A 20,328-nucleotide genomic window follows, 5' to 3' on the forward strand; every position below is an offset into this window, starting at 1 on the left:
GAATTTCTCTTCAGTTTCCCTCATTGATATTATACATATATAAACAAAAGACCTGTGTGTGTGCGTGTGGAGCAGTCCGCTCTGCTCACGCTCAACCACGGCCACTAGAGGGCACATGCATGCACTTTTACATTTTTTCGGTACTTGCACGCACCTCAGTTCTCATTACGAAAGAGCTGTGTGCAGCAAACAACATCGCTGTGCTAATGACACAGATGAAGAGATGCAATATCGAAATGAAGAAATTGCCACGGCTCAAAAACATGCAAGTGAAACACCTCAGCAACGGAAGGCAAGTCTTGAAGTTTTCACTAAAAACATTGTCCATCTGGAGGTATTTTCTCAAGACAATAATAATAGGACTCATACGGCTAAGATATGGTATCTCCAGTGCCTTCTTATGAAACCCAGTTGGGCAGCAGGCATAGTTGGGTCCACATTCTCTGCCCCGGGTAATTCTTAAGAGTTAGCTGATGCCTCTCCAAGTTCACGAATACAGTAAAACTGCTAGGGTGTGTTCGGTTGTGTTTTTTTTTCTGAAAGCCGAAATGTATAAAACACATGTAAAGTATGTTTTTGCTTTAGATCAGTGGTGAACAATGTCGGTCCTGGAGGGCCGCAGTGGCTTCAGATTTTGTTCCAACCCATTTGCTTGATGATGAAACACTTACTGCTCAAATGACGTTTTTCTGCTTCATTTTTAAGATATCAAACCTTAACTGCTTACTCTAGTCTTAAACAGCTGATTTTACTATTTTTAATTTCTCCTCAATAGCAACAAAATGAAAATGACAAACAAACCAGATTTTTTCCATCTAACACGTTTCCACATACATCTGTGTGTATTCATTCTGAACTATCTGGTTTAATAAAACACTTTTCGGAAAACTGAAGAAAAAAAGTGAAGGACTGAGAATTACTCATCTATTTAAGTCATCAAACCACGTTGATGATATCCTTTGAAATGAAAAAATCTACAGTATAAGAGTTAAAGCATGAAGCTATGAAATTCAAATAAGATCTATTATTGGCAAGGCCTGTCTTCTGATTAAACAATCGAGTTGGAACAAAAATGAGCAGCCACTGCGGCCCTCCAGAACCGACACTGCTCACACCTGCTTTAGATGAAGACCACCCAGTGCATATTATTTGAAATGTAACAAACAGGCATATACATAAATACAAGTTGTTTGTTAATAAAAAATTTCATTTTTCATATGTTACAGAGTTCGGGACAAACACATATAAAGTTGATAATTTCATGTGATTTTAATAGTGAAATAAATAGTAGCCACAAGGCAAAGTATCACAAACTCAAGTAAAAAAACCTATTGACCTGACAATACAAACCACAAAAGAGATCAAAGAACTATTACATAATGCATTTTGGTTTGGAATGACTTTACAAACGTATTTTACCCACACTTGAAACTTGCTGACAACAATGAAAATGTGCCCTGAGCATGAATTTTAACGGATGGGCGAATACATGTTACTAGGCGACTTACTGAAAGATCCAGAGTCCATCTGGGCACAAGCAGGGTAGATTTGGAAAATTCTCTCACAACCCTCATTAAGTTAACTGGTAAAGATAAACTGAGAGGTTTTAAGGGTTTGCCCTGTGAATGACTGGCACCTTATTTACAATGGGTTACTTCCATGTACTGCCTGATGCAGTCAGGATAATCTTTGGCACCAAATGGACAAAACAGATTCAAAAATAGATAAAGAAAGTATATATCATATTAGTGTATGTCATCAATCTGTCTGTTTTGTGACCCTTCTTACCCAGTGTGAAGTTTTGAGAAGACAGAGCCTACCCCAGTTACAGAAAGTACAAGGCAAGAAATATACCTGGGCTGGGTGCAAGCTATTACATATTTTATTATATTCAGGGGTGCACATAACTTTTTCAGTGAGTTACTCAAGTGAGTACCATCAGATGGAGTTTGGTACACAATTCAATTCAAAGAGCTTTATTGGCATGGCCATAAACAGTTTTGCCAAACAAATTTGAAAAAATGAAATAAAACAATTTCTATAACAGATTTAACAGTAAGGTAAAGAATTAGGGTAAACAATAAATACAGATACAACAACAATAATAATAAAATAAAAATACAGCAGCAGCTTAAAAAGAGGTAAGAATCAGAAATATCTGATCACTCTATACAGAGTAAGGTTTTAATAAGTGCAAACTTCCTCACTGTCCTCCTTGCTGTCTACCTCACAGTCCTCTACTTCAGCTTCCTGCATGGTAGATAATGATGTTGCAGATGCATCTCCCTCTCCTTGGTTAAGACTCCGCTTAGCTGTCTCCATCCACAGGTCAACCGCTGGTTTTGGGTCAAATGTCTCTGTGGTCTTCTTTGACTGGTGCATGTGCATTAGGGCTCATTTATACTTCACGCTCAGAACGCGTACACGCCCGCATCATGGCCGCCATGCGTTCTGAGCATACATTTGATGCGTCCTCTGAGCAGGTCCTCAGAAATTAACGTGATGCGTGCGCGAGTTGCAGTACCAGCAAAAAGTCGGGGGGCGCAGTGTGCTAAAAGTTGGAATGTGACGTCAGAGTCTCTGTTTACTATGTACATGTGACAGAAAGCCGCTTTGCGGATCCTACGAGATCGATGTGCGTGCTTCGATATTTGATAAATGGTTCGATGTGGTGAAGCAAAATGCCGACATACAGATGTATTCATGGTGCTTTATATTCAAGCGTCGCATATTCCCAATCGTAATGACACGATACGTTTTAAAATTCTCACATACCGTCTTCTGTGCCATCTTTTTTTCTAGGGTTTCCTCTGCTCCTGACAGCAGCGAATTGCCAGCAATTGATCGCCACACTGAGCACACTAAATGTATGACATTCCAACTCTCTGCACATTTAGAATCCTTAGATTTATACTTGATATCACTTTCATGATGAAAAGCATTAAAGTATGTATATTACATTTTACAGATAAATCGGTAATTTCGTTTAAATAATGAATACTGTTAATAATTACACACATGGGGTGACACAGTGGCGGAGCGTTAGTGCTGCTGTCTTGCAGGGAGTCACGTCGCTGATATTCCCTGCCTGGAGTTTACACGTTTTCCTGCTGGGTTTCCTCAGTGTGCTCCAGTTTCCTTCCAAAGATATGCAGATTTCGGGATTTGGTGCCGCTAAAATGACGCTAGATAGATAGATAGATAGATACTTTATTAATCCCAGGGGGAAATTCACACTAGTGTATGTGTGTGCTTATATTCACCTTGCGATGAGCCGAGGCATCGTCCAGGGATTGTTTCTCACTCATGCCCAATGCTTGCTGGAATGGACACATCCCTGGATTTAATCAATAAACATCCTTTTCAGAGATATTGCGGTAAGGTGTCATCGGAATTTAATGGGTGTTCTAGGCAATTCACAACGCAGAGAAGCCGAACCTGTTCTCACCGTGATAATATCTCGCAATGCCACCTGGTGGATTCCTCCAGATTTACGTAAAGTATGCGCGCAAGTATAAACACTTCGACACTTGCGTAGAAGGAGCGTCCGCTACAGCATGCATCACGTCGTGTGAAGTATAACTCCGGCCTTAGGGCCATGAGGCGAGCATGTGACAGACGAGATCTGTGCTTGTTTTTTATTATGTTAAGATTTGAGAATCCCCTGTTACAGGCTGCACTGCTCAAAGGCAGCGTAAGAGACCGTTTAACCAATTTGACAATGTTGGAGTAAAGATCTGGACTGCTTGTATTTATTATCTGGACCAAGTCATACACAAGAGGATGCTGCCAAGTGTTTTCCTGTTTGCTTTAAGCGCATCCATTTTGTGACAGTTGTGTCTTTGTCAAGACTCAGTGTGGCTTCATAATTCTAAAGAATGGTACAAACTGTTGTGTTGCCAAAATGATGTAAATGTTGTATTTCCTGAGGTCATGTTGACAGATCAAATACTAAGAAATGATCACATGACTTCAGTGAGCCATATCTGATTCCAAACTCCTCAATTAACCCCCTGAGTAAGTTTAACTTGTCCCTGTCAGCATCAGCATTAGAAACCGTATATGCACTGTAGTGGCCTTCAGCATCAAGCAAAAGTGTAAACTGTCCTATGGCCACCATGAGTTCATCCTTACATTCTCCAATGCTCAGCTTTTCCTTCTCAAACACGATGGACGTGGTGTTCAAAATCTTGTTAATGTCAAGCATGTTGCCCAGAAAATACTGAAATTGGTCTGTGCAGATATGCTGCAAGTCACTGTTATCACTCGTGATCAGTTGCATTTTAATGGCTGGCAATAATCTTGATATTTTTAGCAGTGTCATGCCTCCATGCAGACCATCTGATATTATGAAATTTACCCAATTTCACAAAGGAGAGCCCGTTCTCTTCACACAACTTCTTAAGCACTGCCGTATTTTTTTGCTCCACCCTTTTGTAAATAAAACTGCAGCAGCTTGACCATGGAGCGATTACAGGTCTCACAGTACGGAACGTTGCGATCAGCTGATTTTCTGCAGTTTTCTAGTGTGTGTGCGGTGTACAGAATGTGCACAAGGGAGTCTCCTGCTACAGCCAGTTGCCGTAGTTTCAGAACAATGCCGTTGTATATACCGACGTTAACAGCAGCCCCCTCTGTGCACACGGCGACCAACTTTCTCTTCCAGTTGTCCAAGCCTGCTTCCTGGAAAAGTTTAACGAGTCCGTCTGTTACAGCCTGCGCAGATCGGTCAGCACCCAGTTCGATTAGGCCAAGGAACACCGTGGTAAACTGCCCGATGTTGGACACAGACACAATGAAATGATCTCATGCTCGGTTTTAATGATGTCTTCTGATCCATCAAAAATCAGTCCCCAAAATTCAGCAGACTCCAACTTTGCTTTTAACTCCGCGCTGATAGTGCGTGCGATGGTCTGCATTATTCGTGTGGCTGCCTCACGTGAATGATACGCAGTTCTGACATTTACTCCTAGCCGCTCCAGTAATGGAATATCTTCAGCATAGGAAGATAGGGGACGAGCGTGTTTAGTTTTATGAAAGGCAAGGAGAAAAATATTACACAGTGCTTGCCGTTGTTCTTCATTTACCTTTGTTCGCTATCTAGCTAGAGGCGAGTGGAAATTACTTCCTGACTAGCTTGTTTATTAGAAATAGCTTGTACTACATTCATGTGCTCCTTGCTCTTTTTAAGTTTGTCAAATAACGGATGACTGAAATTCTTTGAGCCTGTGTAATAGGCACTTGTTTTGTCTGCGATATGTGGATGTGAGCAGCACAACTTACACCACATTTCACTGCGCTCATCATTAGCTTCAAGCCACGACACATCTTGGAGCCACTTTTTAAAAAAAACAAAACTCTTTTTTTCTACTCTGGCTCAGCTTGTAGTTTCTTTGCAGGAGGTGAAACGCCAAAATAGCTGCTTAATGTCTGTTGTCTTTAGACATATTGGCAGAACAAGATAATCAAAACCAAAAAGAAAACAACGTATATTACAACATGAGGTGTCAATGCCCTCTCTGTCCGTCAGGTACGCACAGGCGCCGTAGGTACACAGATGACGTTACGCAATTACAATTTTTGTCGCGCATGCGTACCAGCGTACCAGTTATGTGCACCCCTGATTATATTAAATTATGCTTTAAATTGTAATAAGCAAAGTTAACTATGTGGAGGACCAGATTATCTTTAGCTGCTTATTGTTTCCTAATGAGGAGATCACTTGCCATGCCAGTTGCTTAACTGTAAGATCTGTTCTCTCGTCTTATATCAATGTCTTATATTACTTCAGTTACTCTACCTTATGAAAAATGGTTAAAAAATTACCCCCGGCTTTGACAGTCCTCACTGATGGTGTTGTCAACTAGAACTTTTTAAATCAATCATTCAGTATAGGCTTGAGAGCTGCAATCAGTCAATCCATTTTTGACTGACTACTTATTATTAGCGCCCTTAACCTCAGCCTTCCCTCTCTTGTTTGGTGGGTAGTATAACTGGATTTTTCTTTAATATGGTTGTGCACTGTTCTAAAGTCATGGTCTTCTGGGTGTCTTTGGGAGTGTTCAGACCCTGCTATATGATTTTTTACCTAAAAGGCTTTATTAAAAATGTCACTATTTTTTACATTTTCTTTAGACACCATTTTGTAAGGGCAATGAGTGTCTCCACTTTGTGGATTTCATGTCGTTTGTTACCTAGATAGATAGATAGATAGATAGATAGATAGATAGATAGATAGATGATAGTATACAAAAGATTATTATTAATAATATGATATATAGATCCCTGAAAACTCTTTATTGATCATTTTTTAAAATTTTCTGGCTTAAAAAGACCTCCTTCTTTTTAACTTTTGAACTTTGATTTTGGTTCTGCCCTTTATATTCCAATGAAAGATAGGATTGCCTACAGGTTAATGAACTTTGTGCATCTCTGACTACGTTTTCTCTTCCTGTGGTTGTCCTTCTTTTGTAGCTCAGGAAGTACAGTGTGTGTGTGTGTGGAGGATATTTGATTATGACTACTGGATGGAGCTCTCAATATAGAACTGTGTATGGCTTATTTATTTACTAGATGTGCAGTTCACTGATACCTCTGTAAAGGCAGGTTATCATGGCAGTTATCACAGCATTTAAGCTACATTCTCTGGGTTTAAAATAAGTTTATGAATTACCGTAACTTCTGTGATATCATTAAATCTTTACATGGTATTAGAATGATTTACCTTAGAGCATTAGCAACCCACACACGAAGAACAGACTTACCTGCTTTTTCCTCAGGCTCTTTAGGGCTCCTTTGTCTGCTCTCTCTTTGGTGGTGATCAAAGACTTGGTGACATCAGTTGTCCATTGGATTTGACTAGAGGTGATTAGCATCTATCAAAGAATAAAGCAGAGTAACTTGAAAATGTATTTAATGCTAATGATCAATGGAATCAGCTTGGATGCAAATGATAAAGGCCCTTTTGCAACATCTGCTACATACTGGAAAATTTTTCAGCACTATGTCGAAGCTGCAGTTATAGTGTTGTTGTAAAGCAATTTGGAACTTTGGCCTGCTTAAGTCAGAGATTAAAATATTGTTTAAAACAGGACCAAACTGTCTAGGGCATCGCCTTAAATATCCACGTAAAAACAATTTCAGACCCATTTGCTTTCCTGATTTTACTGATGCTGTGAATTTGCCATACATCTTGCTCCTGAAAAAAAAAGGAGGCTGAAGATATACATCTGGATGTTTCTTTTCCATCTGTTGCTTCAAGACTAGAGTTGAATGAATTCACTTTACCTCACAGTGAGGTGTAATCACCGCATACAGTGTGCTGCACTCTGCCCTCACTAATTAACTGAAGGCTTTGCCACACACCTCATTTGTAGCTGGTGATTATTTCATTTTCTAGAATGTTTTTCTATTCGTCTTTGGCTTTTATTACTCATTATTGCAGACTTTTATCTTGGTTTCTTGTTCTTTAACTACTACAATGTAGATGTTGAAAATTTATTAAGCCCTTAAAGCATTTTCTTTTGAGGTCATTTTATGTATTTTTGAATTTCATATCAAATCATTACAATTGAATTCATCTTATTATTTTCTTTAATTGCAATACCATTGTCAAGATGCAACTATCGGTTGCTAAAGTGCCCATCCTAGAATTCACGCCATATGACACTTGATAAGCAGACACCAAGGGTCTGTCTTCTTCTGAGGTCCAACATTCAAGTAATTGCATGTCATTTTGTGTGTTTCTGGCAGCAAAATAATTAGCAATTACCCTTTTTATACCAAGTTTGGTTAGCATTCTGGTTTTGTTTTATTTTCAATAATATTATGAATAATTAACATTTTTTGTTTGTTATGATTTTTCTGGTTTAACAGGTTTGCTTTGGTATTTCAACCTATAAATCTTCTCTTGATTCGCTCTTGCCAGCTTCTTTTTGTAGGAGGGTGGTTTGGATTTAAAAATCAGGTGGCATTTTTCTGTGCTGCAATCCAGCTGAACTGTACGCTCTTCCATCTGACATTTAAAAGAAATATTTTTTTTCTCTATGCTTTATTCTTTGTAGCAGAACACCTTTTTTAAACACTATATTTTCCTTTATCTAAACAGCTTTTATTTCACTGTGAAATGGGGGTCTTCATGCTGCTGTGTTAATTCCCAAAAGGAAGGCATACATTCTCAAAGCAGTGTAAACGTCACACTATCAGTCAGCTCGCTGGGGTTGCCGTAGATGTATTCAGACCTTTTCCAATCTGTGGTGTCAATGCAGTCCTGTGATGTTCCCTACATTTTGGCAAACAGTTATAGCATCATAAATGGCTTTCTGCCCTTTGCTCAAAGTTCCTTCTGTTATATTTTAGTAACGGTTTCTCCCGTGGCTTATGTTAAAATTTATTTTTTCTGTCTTTTTCATTCCATTTACAGTATCGGTCATTTTTGTTAATATTGTTATGCCCATTTATCATTATGGAGATAAGTGTTTAAGGTATTATTAGTTATGCCATGGTAGCACTGCTGCCTCACAGTAAGGAGACAACTGTTTGTGTTTGTTCTGCAATAGGCTGGCATCCCATCCAGGGATTGCTCTTGCCATATGTTTATTTTTGTTATTTGTAAATTATCTGCCGTTTATTTATTATTTAGTTTCTATGTGTGTGACTGTGTTCTGCTAATTTGTAGGTGGATCCTCACCATAAGGGACCACAACCCACCAGCCTCCAAGGCTGGCAAAATGAGTTCCTTGTGGTTCATTGAATGTGTGTCAAGGTACAGTTGTGTGAGCATTGGTATTTCTTCCTTTTTTGATGGGTTTCTGATTTTAATTTCTGTTTATTGGACTGGGACTGGGATTTTGGGGATTGGTTAGCTCTGGATTGCCTTTAGGAACCTCCTTTTTGCTCTGGTTTTTAGCCTTTGCTATTTGTTTTTTATGTCAAATATGTTTTCATTTATAAAGACTGACTTTTCAAGCTGGAGATTTACTGTCCCCCAACTTGCCAGGTAAATTTGTGAATATTTTTTGATATTCATGATATACTACTAAAGTTTTGCCAGTTCTGCTTGTTTTGTGCCTTGTGGGCTGAAGCCACCTAGCTTCCTAGGGTCAGGCTCCCCTGGGGTGAAACCAGTTTTTGGGCAGGTCAAGTAGACTTCTGACTTGTTTTTGGGGAAATTTCTGAAGGCCTCACTTGGGTCTCATGTGGTGGTAGAATCAAAACCCCTCTAGCATTATAATAATACTGTTGTCACAGTTAAGAGACAGTAGATTACCTTTACTTATTCAATACTTTCTGATGAAATGGAAGTCCACCCATCATATTAACAGGTAAGTAAAAGTTATCATTAATTCAACAACAAGTAGTGAAAGAGGATATACGTGTTTAAAATAAGTACAAGACCATGTCTCCATTTTAAATATATAATCAAGGTGAAGATGGCCACGACCAGTCTAAAGAGCTACTTTAGGCAGCTTTCGTCTTGGTAGGAAGATAGCTGGCACACTCAAAAATGCTTTTGTAAAGTTTGTAAAGAGCCAAGAACTTTGATGACAGTGCATATAATGAATCAAATGTTATGTAGCAGATAGACTTTCATAGTATGCTTTACAATAAGCACCAAAGCAGTGCTTAGGACAAGGAAAACTGCAATATATGACTGACAGACAGACAGACAGACAGACAGACAGACAGACAGACAGACAGACAGACAGACAGATAGATAGATAGATAGATAGATAGATAGATAGATAGATAGATAGATAGATAGATAGATAGATAGAAATGAAAGGCACTGTATGATAGATAGACAGATGTGGTACCAGACAGACATCTGCTTTAAAAATCATCATTTTATAGGAACGGTGATGCGGCACTGACCTGTCCCGGCCAATCCTTGACCCATTTGTCTCGCTTTCCAGTCATTTTCTTCAGAGCCTGGCAGCAGTTTTTAAGAGAGTCCTTTAGAGTCCAGCGCATGGTCCTCTCAACATCACAAAGCCAAGCCTTGATAACAAATATAGTTGACAGTTATTGGGAGAAATTACAAATCATTTCCAATTCTTACACCTTATTAGTGTCCTTAATTGTTTTATAAACAAAAAAAAATATTAGACAGGAAAAGAGGCTTCAGAAGCAACTATCCCATGCAGGACAGGATTCAGGTAAGTGGCACAGGCTGGGCCACAAGCACTGATACTTTATTAAACTTTATTCTCAATAACACGTATGGTGTTAAAGAACCTACACTACTTGGGTTAGTGTTGTGGGTTGACCTGGCATGAAAAGCACTGTGGTTGAGATTAAGTGCATAGTGAAGTGCAAATAAAAAAATTTTGGTTGCTTTTATTTTTGAATTTTTCTTTCAGTTAACTGAACACCAATAACTGGAAGCAAACTACCATTTATCATGATTTGTGCACACACATATTATCAAATGTTTTTGGAGCCCACATACAGTCATATGAAAAAGTTTGGGAACCCCTCTTAATTCTTTAGATTTTTGTTTAGCATTGGCTGAGCTTTCAAAGTAGCAACTTCCTTTTAATATATGATATGCCTTATGGAAACAGTAGTATTTCAGCAGTGACATTATGTTTATTGGATTAACAGAAAATATGCAATATGCATCATAACAAAATTAGACAGGTACATATATTTGGGCACCCCAACAGAGATATTACATCAACACTTAGTTGAGCCTCCTTTTGCAAATATAACAGCCTCTAGACACCTCCTATAGCCTTTGATGAGTGTCTGGATTCTGGATGGAGGTATTTTTGACCATTCTTCCATACAAAATCTCTCCAGTTCAGTTAAATTTGATGGCTGCCGAGCATGGACAGCCTGCTTCAAACCATCCCATAGATTTTCGATGATATTCAAGTCAGGGGACTGTGACGGCCATTCCAGAACATTGTACTTCTCCCTCTGCATGAATGCCTTTGTAGATTTCGAAATGTGTTTTGGGTCATTGTCTTGTTGGAATATACAACCCCTGCGTAACTTCAACTTTGTGACTGATGCTTGAACATTATCCTGAAGAACTTGTTCATATTGGGTTGAATTCATCTGACCCTCGACTTTAACAAGGGCTCCAGTCCCTTAATTAGTCACACAGCCCAGCCCAACAGCCCAGGTGTTTCTCTTGGAATGTGGTTTTCTTCTTCCGCCATGCAAAGCGCTTTTTGTTATGACCGAACAACTCAATTTTTGTCTCATCAGTTCAAAGCAATTTGTTCCAAAATGAATCTGGCTTGTCTAAATGAGCATTGCGCTAAATTGTAGAACGATGTACAGATACACCATCTGCAGCAAGATGTTCTTGCATATCTTTGGAGGTGATCTGTGGGTTGTCAGTAACCATTCTCACAATCCTGCGCATATGCCCCTCCTGTATTTCGGATTTTGTATTTTGGATCGTGGACTATCTTAAAGACAGATCTCAGTATGTGCGTCTTGGGAACTGCACGTCTGACATTGTGGTCAGCAACACAGGAGCGCCATAAGGGACTGTACTTTCTCCGATCCTGTTCAGCCTATATACATCGGACTTCCAACACAACTCGGAGTCCTGCCATATGCAAAAGTTCGCTGATGACACTGCTATCGTGGGCTGCATCAGGAGTGGACAGGAGGAGGAGTATAGGGACCTAATCAATGACTTTGTTAAATGGTGCGACTCAAACCACCTACACCTGAACACCAGCAAAACCAAGGAGCTGGTGGTGGATTTTAGGAGGCCCAGACCCCTCATGGTCCCCGTGATCATCAGAGGTGACTGTGTACAGATGGTGCAGACCTATAAATACCTGGGAGTGCAGCTGGATGATAAATTGGACTGGACTGCCAATACTGATGCTCTGTGTAAGAAAGGACAGAGCCGGCTATACTTCCTTAGAAGGCTGGTGTCCTTCAACATCTGCAATAAGATGCTGCAGATGTTCTATCAGACGGTTGTGGCGAGCACCTGATTACATTCCTTATAGTTGAAACTGACAGTTTAAACCTCTGAGATAGCTTTTTGTAGCCTTCCCCTAAACCATGATACTGAACAATCTTTGTTTTCAGATCTTTTGAGAGTTGCTTTGAGGATCCCATACTGTCACTCTTCAGAGAAGAGTCAAAGGGTAGCACAACTTGCAATTGACCACCTTAAATACCTTTTCTCATGATTCGACACACCTGTCTATGAAGTTCAAGGCTTAATGAGCTAACCCATCCAATTTGGTGTTATCAGTAATCCGTATTGAGCAGTGAAATGCATTCAAATCAGCAAAATTACAAGAGTACTCAAATGTTTGCACAGCCAGTTTTTCACATTTGATTTAATTTCATACAACTAAATACTGCTTCACTAAAAATCTTTGTTCTGAAAACACCCCAGTACTCAGATGTTCCTAGGAAATGAAAGACATACCACTGTTATCTTTTTTGTTGAAAGTAGAGTAAATTATTATGCAGGCTGAGAGGGGTTCCCAAACTTTTCATATGACTGTAGTGTGGTTTTATCAGTAAAAGATTCAAGCGGCTTTCATAAAATGTACTCTGTTACAGTCAGTGCATTAAAGATAAGATGTATTACCTTTGAGGAATGAGTAACCTGATGCAATACTTATTTTACTGAAGTAAAAATACCTGCATTACAGAAATGCGATACTATTGAAGCTTATTCCTGACACAACAACAACAACAACAACAAAAAAAAGCTTTATTTTAGATAATTAGACTATTGCACCTGCTTCCAAAGATGTTGCTTACTGGGGTAGTGACAAATAGTGCAATGAAGTGACAAGAATGGAACAAACATTATGTGTATACAATGTATACCAAAGAAGAAAAAGTAATACAAAAGTAACACATTACATGTTATTATAAGTAACTATATAACCCAGCCACAGAGGATGCACAGACCAGTGTGTTTCTTCGTGCCGGTCCCAAGCCCGGATAAATGGAGAGGGTTACATCAGGAAGGGCATCCGGTGTAAAATTTTGCCAAATCAATATGCGGACAATACAAATTTCCATACCGGATCAGTCGAGCCCCGGGTTAACAACGACCGCCACCAGTACTGTTAGCCAAGAGGGTGCTGGCGGAAATTGGGCTACTGTTGGCCGAAGAAGAAGACGGAGAAGAAGAGGGGGGAGACGTGTCCGGAGGCAGGAGGAGAGGAGGAAAGTAAAGAGAGTGGAACTGAGGGTAGGAACTTTGAATGTTGGCAGTATGACTGGTAAGGGGAGAGGTATAGCAGATATGATGGAGAGAAGGAAGGTTGATATATTGTGCGTGCAAGAGACTAAATGGAAGGGGAGTAAGGCCAGGTGGATCGGAGGTGGATTCAAATTGTTCTATCATGGTGTGGATGGGAGGAGAAATGGGGTAGGAGTTATTCTGAAGGAACAGTATGTCAAGAGTGTTTTGGAGGTGAAAAGAGTGTCAGGCAGAGTAATGATTATGAAGGTGGAAATTGGAGGTGTGATGATGACTGTTGTTAGTGCATATGCACCTCAAGTTGGGTGTGGAATGGGCGAGAAAGAAGATTTTGGAGTGACTTGGATGAAGTGATGAACAGTGTACCCAAGGGACAGAAAGTGGTGATTGGAGCGAATTTCAAAGAGCATGTTGGTGAAGGGAACAGTGGAGATGAGGAGGTGATGGGTAGGTATGATGTCAAGGAGAGGAATGAAGAAGGTCAGAGGATAGCGGAGTTTGCCAATAGGACTGACATGGCTGTGGTGAATATGTATTTTAAGAAGAGGGAGGAACATAGGGTGACGTACAAGAGTGGAGGAAGATGCACACAGGTAAATTGCATCCTATGCAAAAGAGTTGATCTGAAGGAGATTGAAGACTGCAAAGTGCTGGCAGGGGAAAGTGTAGTTGAGTTTAGGGAGGAGGTGAGACAGGCACTGGGTGGCAGTGAAGAGTTACCAGACAGCTGGGAAACTACAGCAGATGTAGTAAGGATGACAGCAAGAAGGGTACTTGGTGTGACATCTGGAAAGAGGAAGGAGGAAAAGGAAACCTGGTGGTGGAATGAGGAAATACACGAGAGTATACAGAGGAAGAGGATGACAAAGAAGAAGTGGGATAGTCAGAGAGATGCAGAAAGTAGACAAGAGTGCAAGGAGAAAAGGTGCAAGGTGATGAGAGAAGTGGCGAAGGCTAAAGAAAAAGCGTATGATGAGTTGTATGAGAGGTTGGACACTAAGGAAGGAGAAAAGGACCTGTACCGAGTGGCTAGACAGAGGGACCGAGCTGGGAAAGATGTGCAGCAGGTTAGGGTAATAAATAATAAAGATGGAAACGTACTCACAAGTGAGGAGAGTGTGTTGAGCAGACGGAAAGAGTACTTTGAGAGGCTTATGAAAGAAGAGAACGAGAGAGAGAAGAGGTTGGATGATGTCGCGATAGTGAATCAGGAAGTGCAATGGATTAGCAAGGAGGAAGTAAGGACAGCTATGAAGAGGATGAAAAATGGAAAGGCCGTTGGTCCAGATGACATACCTATGGAAGCACGGAGGTGTTTAGGAGAGATGGCAATGGAGTTTTTAACCAGATTGTTTAATGGAATCTTGGAAAGTGAGAGGATGCCTGAGGAGTGGAGAAGAAGTGTACTGGTGCCGATATTTAAGAATAAGGGGGATGTGCAGGACTGCAGTAACTACAGGGGAATAAAATTGATGAGCCACAGCATGAAGTTATGGGAAAGAGTAGTGGAAGCTAGGTTAAGAAGTGAGGTGATGATTAGTGAGTAGCATTATGGTTTCATGCCAAGAAAGAGCACCACAGATGCAATGTTTGCTCTGAGGATGTTGATGGAGAAGTTTAGAGAAGGTCAGAAGGAGTTGCATTACGTCTTTGTGGACCTGGAGAAAGCATATGATAGGGTGCCTCGAGAGGAGTTGTGGTATTGTATGAGGAAGTCGGGAGTGTCAGAGATGTACGTAAGAGTTGTACAGGATATGTACGAAGGAAGTGAGATAGTGGTGAGGTCTGCGGTAGGAGTGACGGATGCATTCAAGGTGGAGGTGGGATTACATCAGGGATCGGCTCTGAGCTCTTTCTTATTTGCAATGGTGATGGACAGGTTGAGAGACGAGATTAGACAGGAGTCCCCGTGGACTATGATGTTTGCTGATGACATTGTGATCTGTTGCGATAGTAGGGAGCAGGTTGAGGAGACCCTGGAGAGGTGGAGATATGCTCTAGAGAGGAGAGGAATGAAGTTCAGTAGGAACAAGACAGAATACATGTGTGTGAATGAGAGGGATGTCAGAAGAATGGTGAGGATGTAAGGAGTACAGTTGGCGAAGGTGGATGAGTTTAAATACTTGGGATCAACATTACAGAGTAACGGGGATTGTGGAAGAGGGGTGAAAAAGAGAGTGCAGGCAGGGTGGAATGGGTGGAGAACAGTGTCAGGAGTAATTTGTGACAGATGGGTATCAGCAAGAGTGAAAGGGAAGGTCTACAGGACTGTAGTGAGACCAGCTATGTTATATGGGTTGGAGACGGTGGCACTGACAAGAAAGCAGGAGAAAGAGCTGGAGGTAGCAGAGTTAAAGATGTTAAGATTTGCACTGGGTTTGACGAGGATGGATAGGATTAGAAATGAGTACATTAGAGGGTCAGCTCAAGTTGGACGTTTGGGAGACAAAATCAGAGAGGCGAGATTGAGTTGGTTTGGACATGTGGAGAGGAGAGATGCTGAGTATATTGGGAGAAGGATGTTATGGATAGAGCTGCGAGGATAGAGAAAAAGAGGAAGGCCTAAGAGAAGGTTTATGGATGTGGTGAGGGAGGACATGCAGGTGATGGACCTGATACAGAGGACAGAAAGATATGGAAGAAGATGATTCTCTGTGGCAACCCCTAATGGGAGCAGCCGAAAGAAGAAGCTTTTTTTGTAAGTAAGAAATAATGTACTTTTAAAAGCTACATACCTAACACTGGTTACAATATACCCATCCACACCATGTTACCATTAGATTGGTGGTGTAGCAAGTAAAGGCCGTATAAAATTTCACACAAGTGAAAACTGCAGTACTTGGAGTACCCAGAAAACACCCAGTAAGATAATGCTTGATGCTTCCTCAGTCTCTTTGATCATGGACCACCTGACCATTAGACAGCAGTTTGTGAGGCTGAGGATTTGTGTGTCAGAAATGGCGGTGTGTAATATTGGAACACCTCAGGGAACCGTCCCGTCTCTCTTCCTGTTTTCCCTCCACAGAACAGACTTCCTGCACAATACCAGCACTTGCAATCTACAGATATTTTCACAAGCCTCATCTATCATAGGCTGCCTGAATAATGGAGATGAGTGTGAGTACAGGAAGGCTATGGAGGACTCTGTCTTGTGGTGCAGGGACAACAATCTGCAATTCAACATGAGCAACACAAAGGAACAGGTGGTGGACTTCCAATATGTCAAGAAGCTTCTGAGACCAGCTACCATTAAGGGGAGGACATGGAAGTGATGCCGTGCTACAAGTACCTGGGGGTTCACATAAACAACAAACTGGACTGTCCTGACAAGTGGCTCTGTACTTGCTAAAGAAACTCAAGTCTTTTGATATGCGCAGCAAACCACTGGAAATGTTCTACCAGTCCATAGTAGCCAGTGTGGTGTAGTCTCCTGGGGAAGCAACCTGAGCACAAAAAAGCACAATGCCTGAACAAACCTATCAAGAAAGCCTGCTCCAACACAGGGCAAACTCTGGACACACTGGAAGCTGTTGCAGAAAAGATCCAGGTGGCGCTCTCTTGGAGCCCTTTTAAGCACAGGCTCATTCCACCACAGTGTGCTAAGAAGCACCTCTGGGGTTATTTTTGCCCACTGCTATAAGGCAATTCAATGCTTCCTCCTGATGTACGCATTAAATTTATTTTTATTTATTTATTTACCTACTAATTGATTGATTGATTGGTTTGCTGTATTATTTGCCCTGTGAGTCTGTATTTTTTATGTTTCTGCTGCTGTATGCATCTGAATATCCTCATAGGATTAATAAAGTTTTCTAATCTAATCTAATCTAATCTAATCTAATCTAATCTAATCTAATCTAATCTAATCTAATCTAATCTAATCTAATCTTGAGAATACAGAAACTATGTGCGTAGATTCATGAGGCAGTGTGCCAACATGTCTTTTCATTTTTATTATTGCTAAATCCATTTATAATGTGTGTAGTTTATATAACATGAACAAATAAAAATAAAGCATTTACACAATATGTATGTTACTGCAAATAAGATTTATGTATGTGATAGGAAAGATCCTCACATCACCGATATCAGTAAACAATAATATCTGACAACAAATCGCATTTCCTTTGTTTTCACCAATATGTACTGGTAGACGCACATACACTGATCCTACTCAAGTGGACTGTAGGATTACAAGAAGCTGAAACCCCTCTCATTGGCAATGGACATAGAGCAGGGAGCAAAGCTGAGTGGAACAACAGAGAATCAGTGGCTACACTCGCTCACATGACAGTATCCACTCTTATTAGTCACCATTTGATCTAATCCACTCATCACTGAGATGTGGAAAGAAAGGATGTAACCAGGAAGCCACAAAACACTTTGAGGAAAACATGCAAAGTCCCATTAAACACCACTGGGCCCAGAGGGCTGTGAGGAAATAGCACTTTTGGTATGAATTTGTGTGTCAGTGTGCACCTTCTTCAAGGGTCAGTGTGCTTTTTCGCTGGATGCTCCAATTTCTTCTCATAACCTAAAGAAGCATGGATTTAATTGTTCAAAAACACTAAACTGGCTTTTTGTGAGGGATTGTGGGTGGACATTAGTGATAGCCTGGTGTTCCATCAACGACTGGTTCTTGTCTTGCAGCCAGAGCTGACTTTATCTTCCTAACTGACTTTAGAAAACAGAAGAATAGACACACATTATGACAATTATACCATAAATCCCCCTGTTGCAGGTGCCCCGTGATCCTTTCAGTTATTTTCCTCTTACCAGTTTTTCTATTATATGCCACAGACATATAGCTTAGGTTCATTGGTGATTCTACTGCAAACTGCTGAAACTGAAAGCAACAAATCTATCATCCTTTACAAGAATTAGGCCACAGCAGAGAAGCCATGTTGTCATTCTGGAAAAGAGATGCTGAAGTTTATACTAGGAAAAATGAGGCAACAGGTACAGTATTCATTGCACACTAATAGCTTTTACAAACACTTTAAGGCTCCTGCGTTGATGTTTTCTCGATCAGTTACTAAATCTGGTTTAATTAAACACCTTTTGACTGACTTGTTAACCTGTACAGCACAGATGCTGCATTCACACTGTTTTAATAACTGCTTCAAGCTCTCTGAAAAGCCTGTTTAAGTTTTCTCCTCCTGTCACAAATATGCACCACTAACTGCAGTTTTAATACCTTATAATGAGGGCTTTGTGGAGCAGATCTACTGTACATGATAATCTTTATACACGGAACCTTTTATATAATAATAATAAGTGTTAAGAGACGTGCAAATGTCCAAGTGTTATTGTGAATGCAAAACAGACCAGGAGATGATATACTGTACTTAGGCAAATATCTGACCAGGACAAGCAAGAGGGTCAAAACTGTGAGATCAGAATAAACAGGGAACCAAGAATCAAAGTGGCTGATGCGAATAAAAAATCAAAATCAAAGTCAAAAACAAAAGCAAAAACCTAATGCTAGGGCTTACTAGGAAGGAAAGTGTGCTGGGGATTTAAATGTATTTAAAAATGATAATATGCAGAAAATACGCAGTGAACAGATGCACCGAGAAATGAGTTAAAGGACTGCACAAAATTGCATTTGTTTTCTGAAACATTGCTTTGTTAATGATGTTTTGCTGTTGCTTCACTTTCTGTGTAGTATTTTTTTTCTTTTCATAACTTTATATTATTATATGTATATATAACTTTATATTACTATATGTATATATAACTGTATATTACTATATATACTGTATGTATTATATGGTTATAGCCCTAAAATGGACTGGTAAGTGTGCTGTATATACCAATCTTAAGAGATGCTTCAATTCATTTTCTCATTTTCTTATCTGGTTTAGAGTGACACACAGCACCACTGGGCGTCCCGGCTGGGTACCACCCCCAGCCGCGTGCCACAATATATATATAGTACAGATACTGTATCACATATCTATGAGCTGCTTCTCGCAACTGAGAGGACCAACCACAAGTGCTGCCTGGTAGGTAACCACCTAATAATCAGATTGTGATTCAGACTTTAAAAAAAAGAATGTAATACTCTGGTCTTCACCCTGACAAATAAGCGAACTGGCCTCCGTGGCGCAGTGTCAGAGCCTTGGCCTCAGGTGCTGATGTCTGAGGTTTGATCCCCGTACACATGATGAGCCCAATAAGGGCGAAAAGTGTTGTATACTCTTTGTATTATTTGGCAGATACTGTATCATATAACTATAACTGTATATTATGATGTCATTTAAGAATGAATTTAAATTGGTTGCTTAAAAAGAAAGAAACAACCTTCTGAAAGTAAGAAATTATAATTTCATGCCCCTAGAGTTTTAGGAATGTGATCACGGAGAAGAACAGAACCATCTGTGATGGGCAGAGGGAGAATTTACCAAAGCTGGCCAGTTTTACTAGATAATTACCAGTATGTCCTTCCTTTCTTGTTTTCCTGATATTGTAAAGGATGCTTACAAACAATGGGCGGCACGGTGGCGCAGTGGGTAGCGCTGCTGCCTCGCAGTTGGGAGATCTGGGGACCTGGGTTCGATTCCCGGGTCCTCCCTGCGTGGAGTTTGCATGTTCTCCCCGTGTCTGCGTGGGTTTCCTCCGGGCGCTCCGGTTTCCTCCCACAGTCCAAAGACATGCAGGTTAGGTGGATTGGCGATTCTAAATTGGCCCTAGTGTGTGCTTGGTGTGTGGGTGTGTTTGTGTGTGTCCTGCGGTGGGTTGGCACCCTGCCCAGGATTGTTTCCTGCCTTGTGCCCTGTGTTGGCTGGGATTGGCTCCAGCGTGACCCTGTGTTCGGATTCAGTGGGTTGGTAAATGGATGGATGGATGGATGCTTACAAACATGAATAAATACAGCTAAACTCGGGGTTGTGTCTGGGCTTTTTCACTGGGGAGTGTTACGCACCTAAACTGGCCCAGGATATGTGTCAGGGGTTACAGAACCATAATGAGTGGAGGCCTGCATGATGTGCTCTCTCTCATTGCCATTTTTCATCCTGAGGAGTGGTCTCTTTATCTCTTTACTGTTCCATCCATGGTGGAGGACAGACCATTCCTATCTCTCTCCATTCAAAGGCGATTCCTAGTATGACTAAGAGTTC

The 20,328-nt window shown here is 40.6% G+C and overlaps 1 protein-coding gene across 1 annotated transcript in view; it reads right to left on the reverse strand.

Annotated features, from left to right (window-relative positions):
- Positions 1-20,328, reverse strand: part of dnah2 (dynein, axonemal, heavy chain 2) — a 518,592-nt gene that overhangs the window by 242,626 nt on the left and 255,638 nt on the right. The window contains 2 exon segments of the mRNA XM_051924101.1: positions 6,765-6,875; positions 9,874-9,999. Coding sequence (XP_051780061.1) covers positions 6,765-6,875; positions 9,874-9,999 — 237 coding nt within the window.

Source organism: Erpetoichthys calabaricus, chromosome 3, assembly GCF_900747795.2.
Source record: "Erpetoichthys calabaricus chromosome 3, fErpCal1.3, whole genome shotgun sequence".
NCBI classification, from domain to species: domain Eukaryota; kingdom Metazoa; phylum Chordata; class Cladistia; order Polypteriformes; family Polypteridae; genus Erpetoichthys; species Erpetoichthys calabaricus.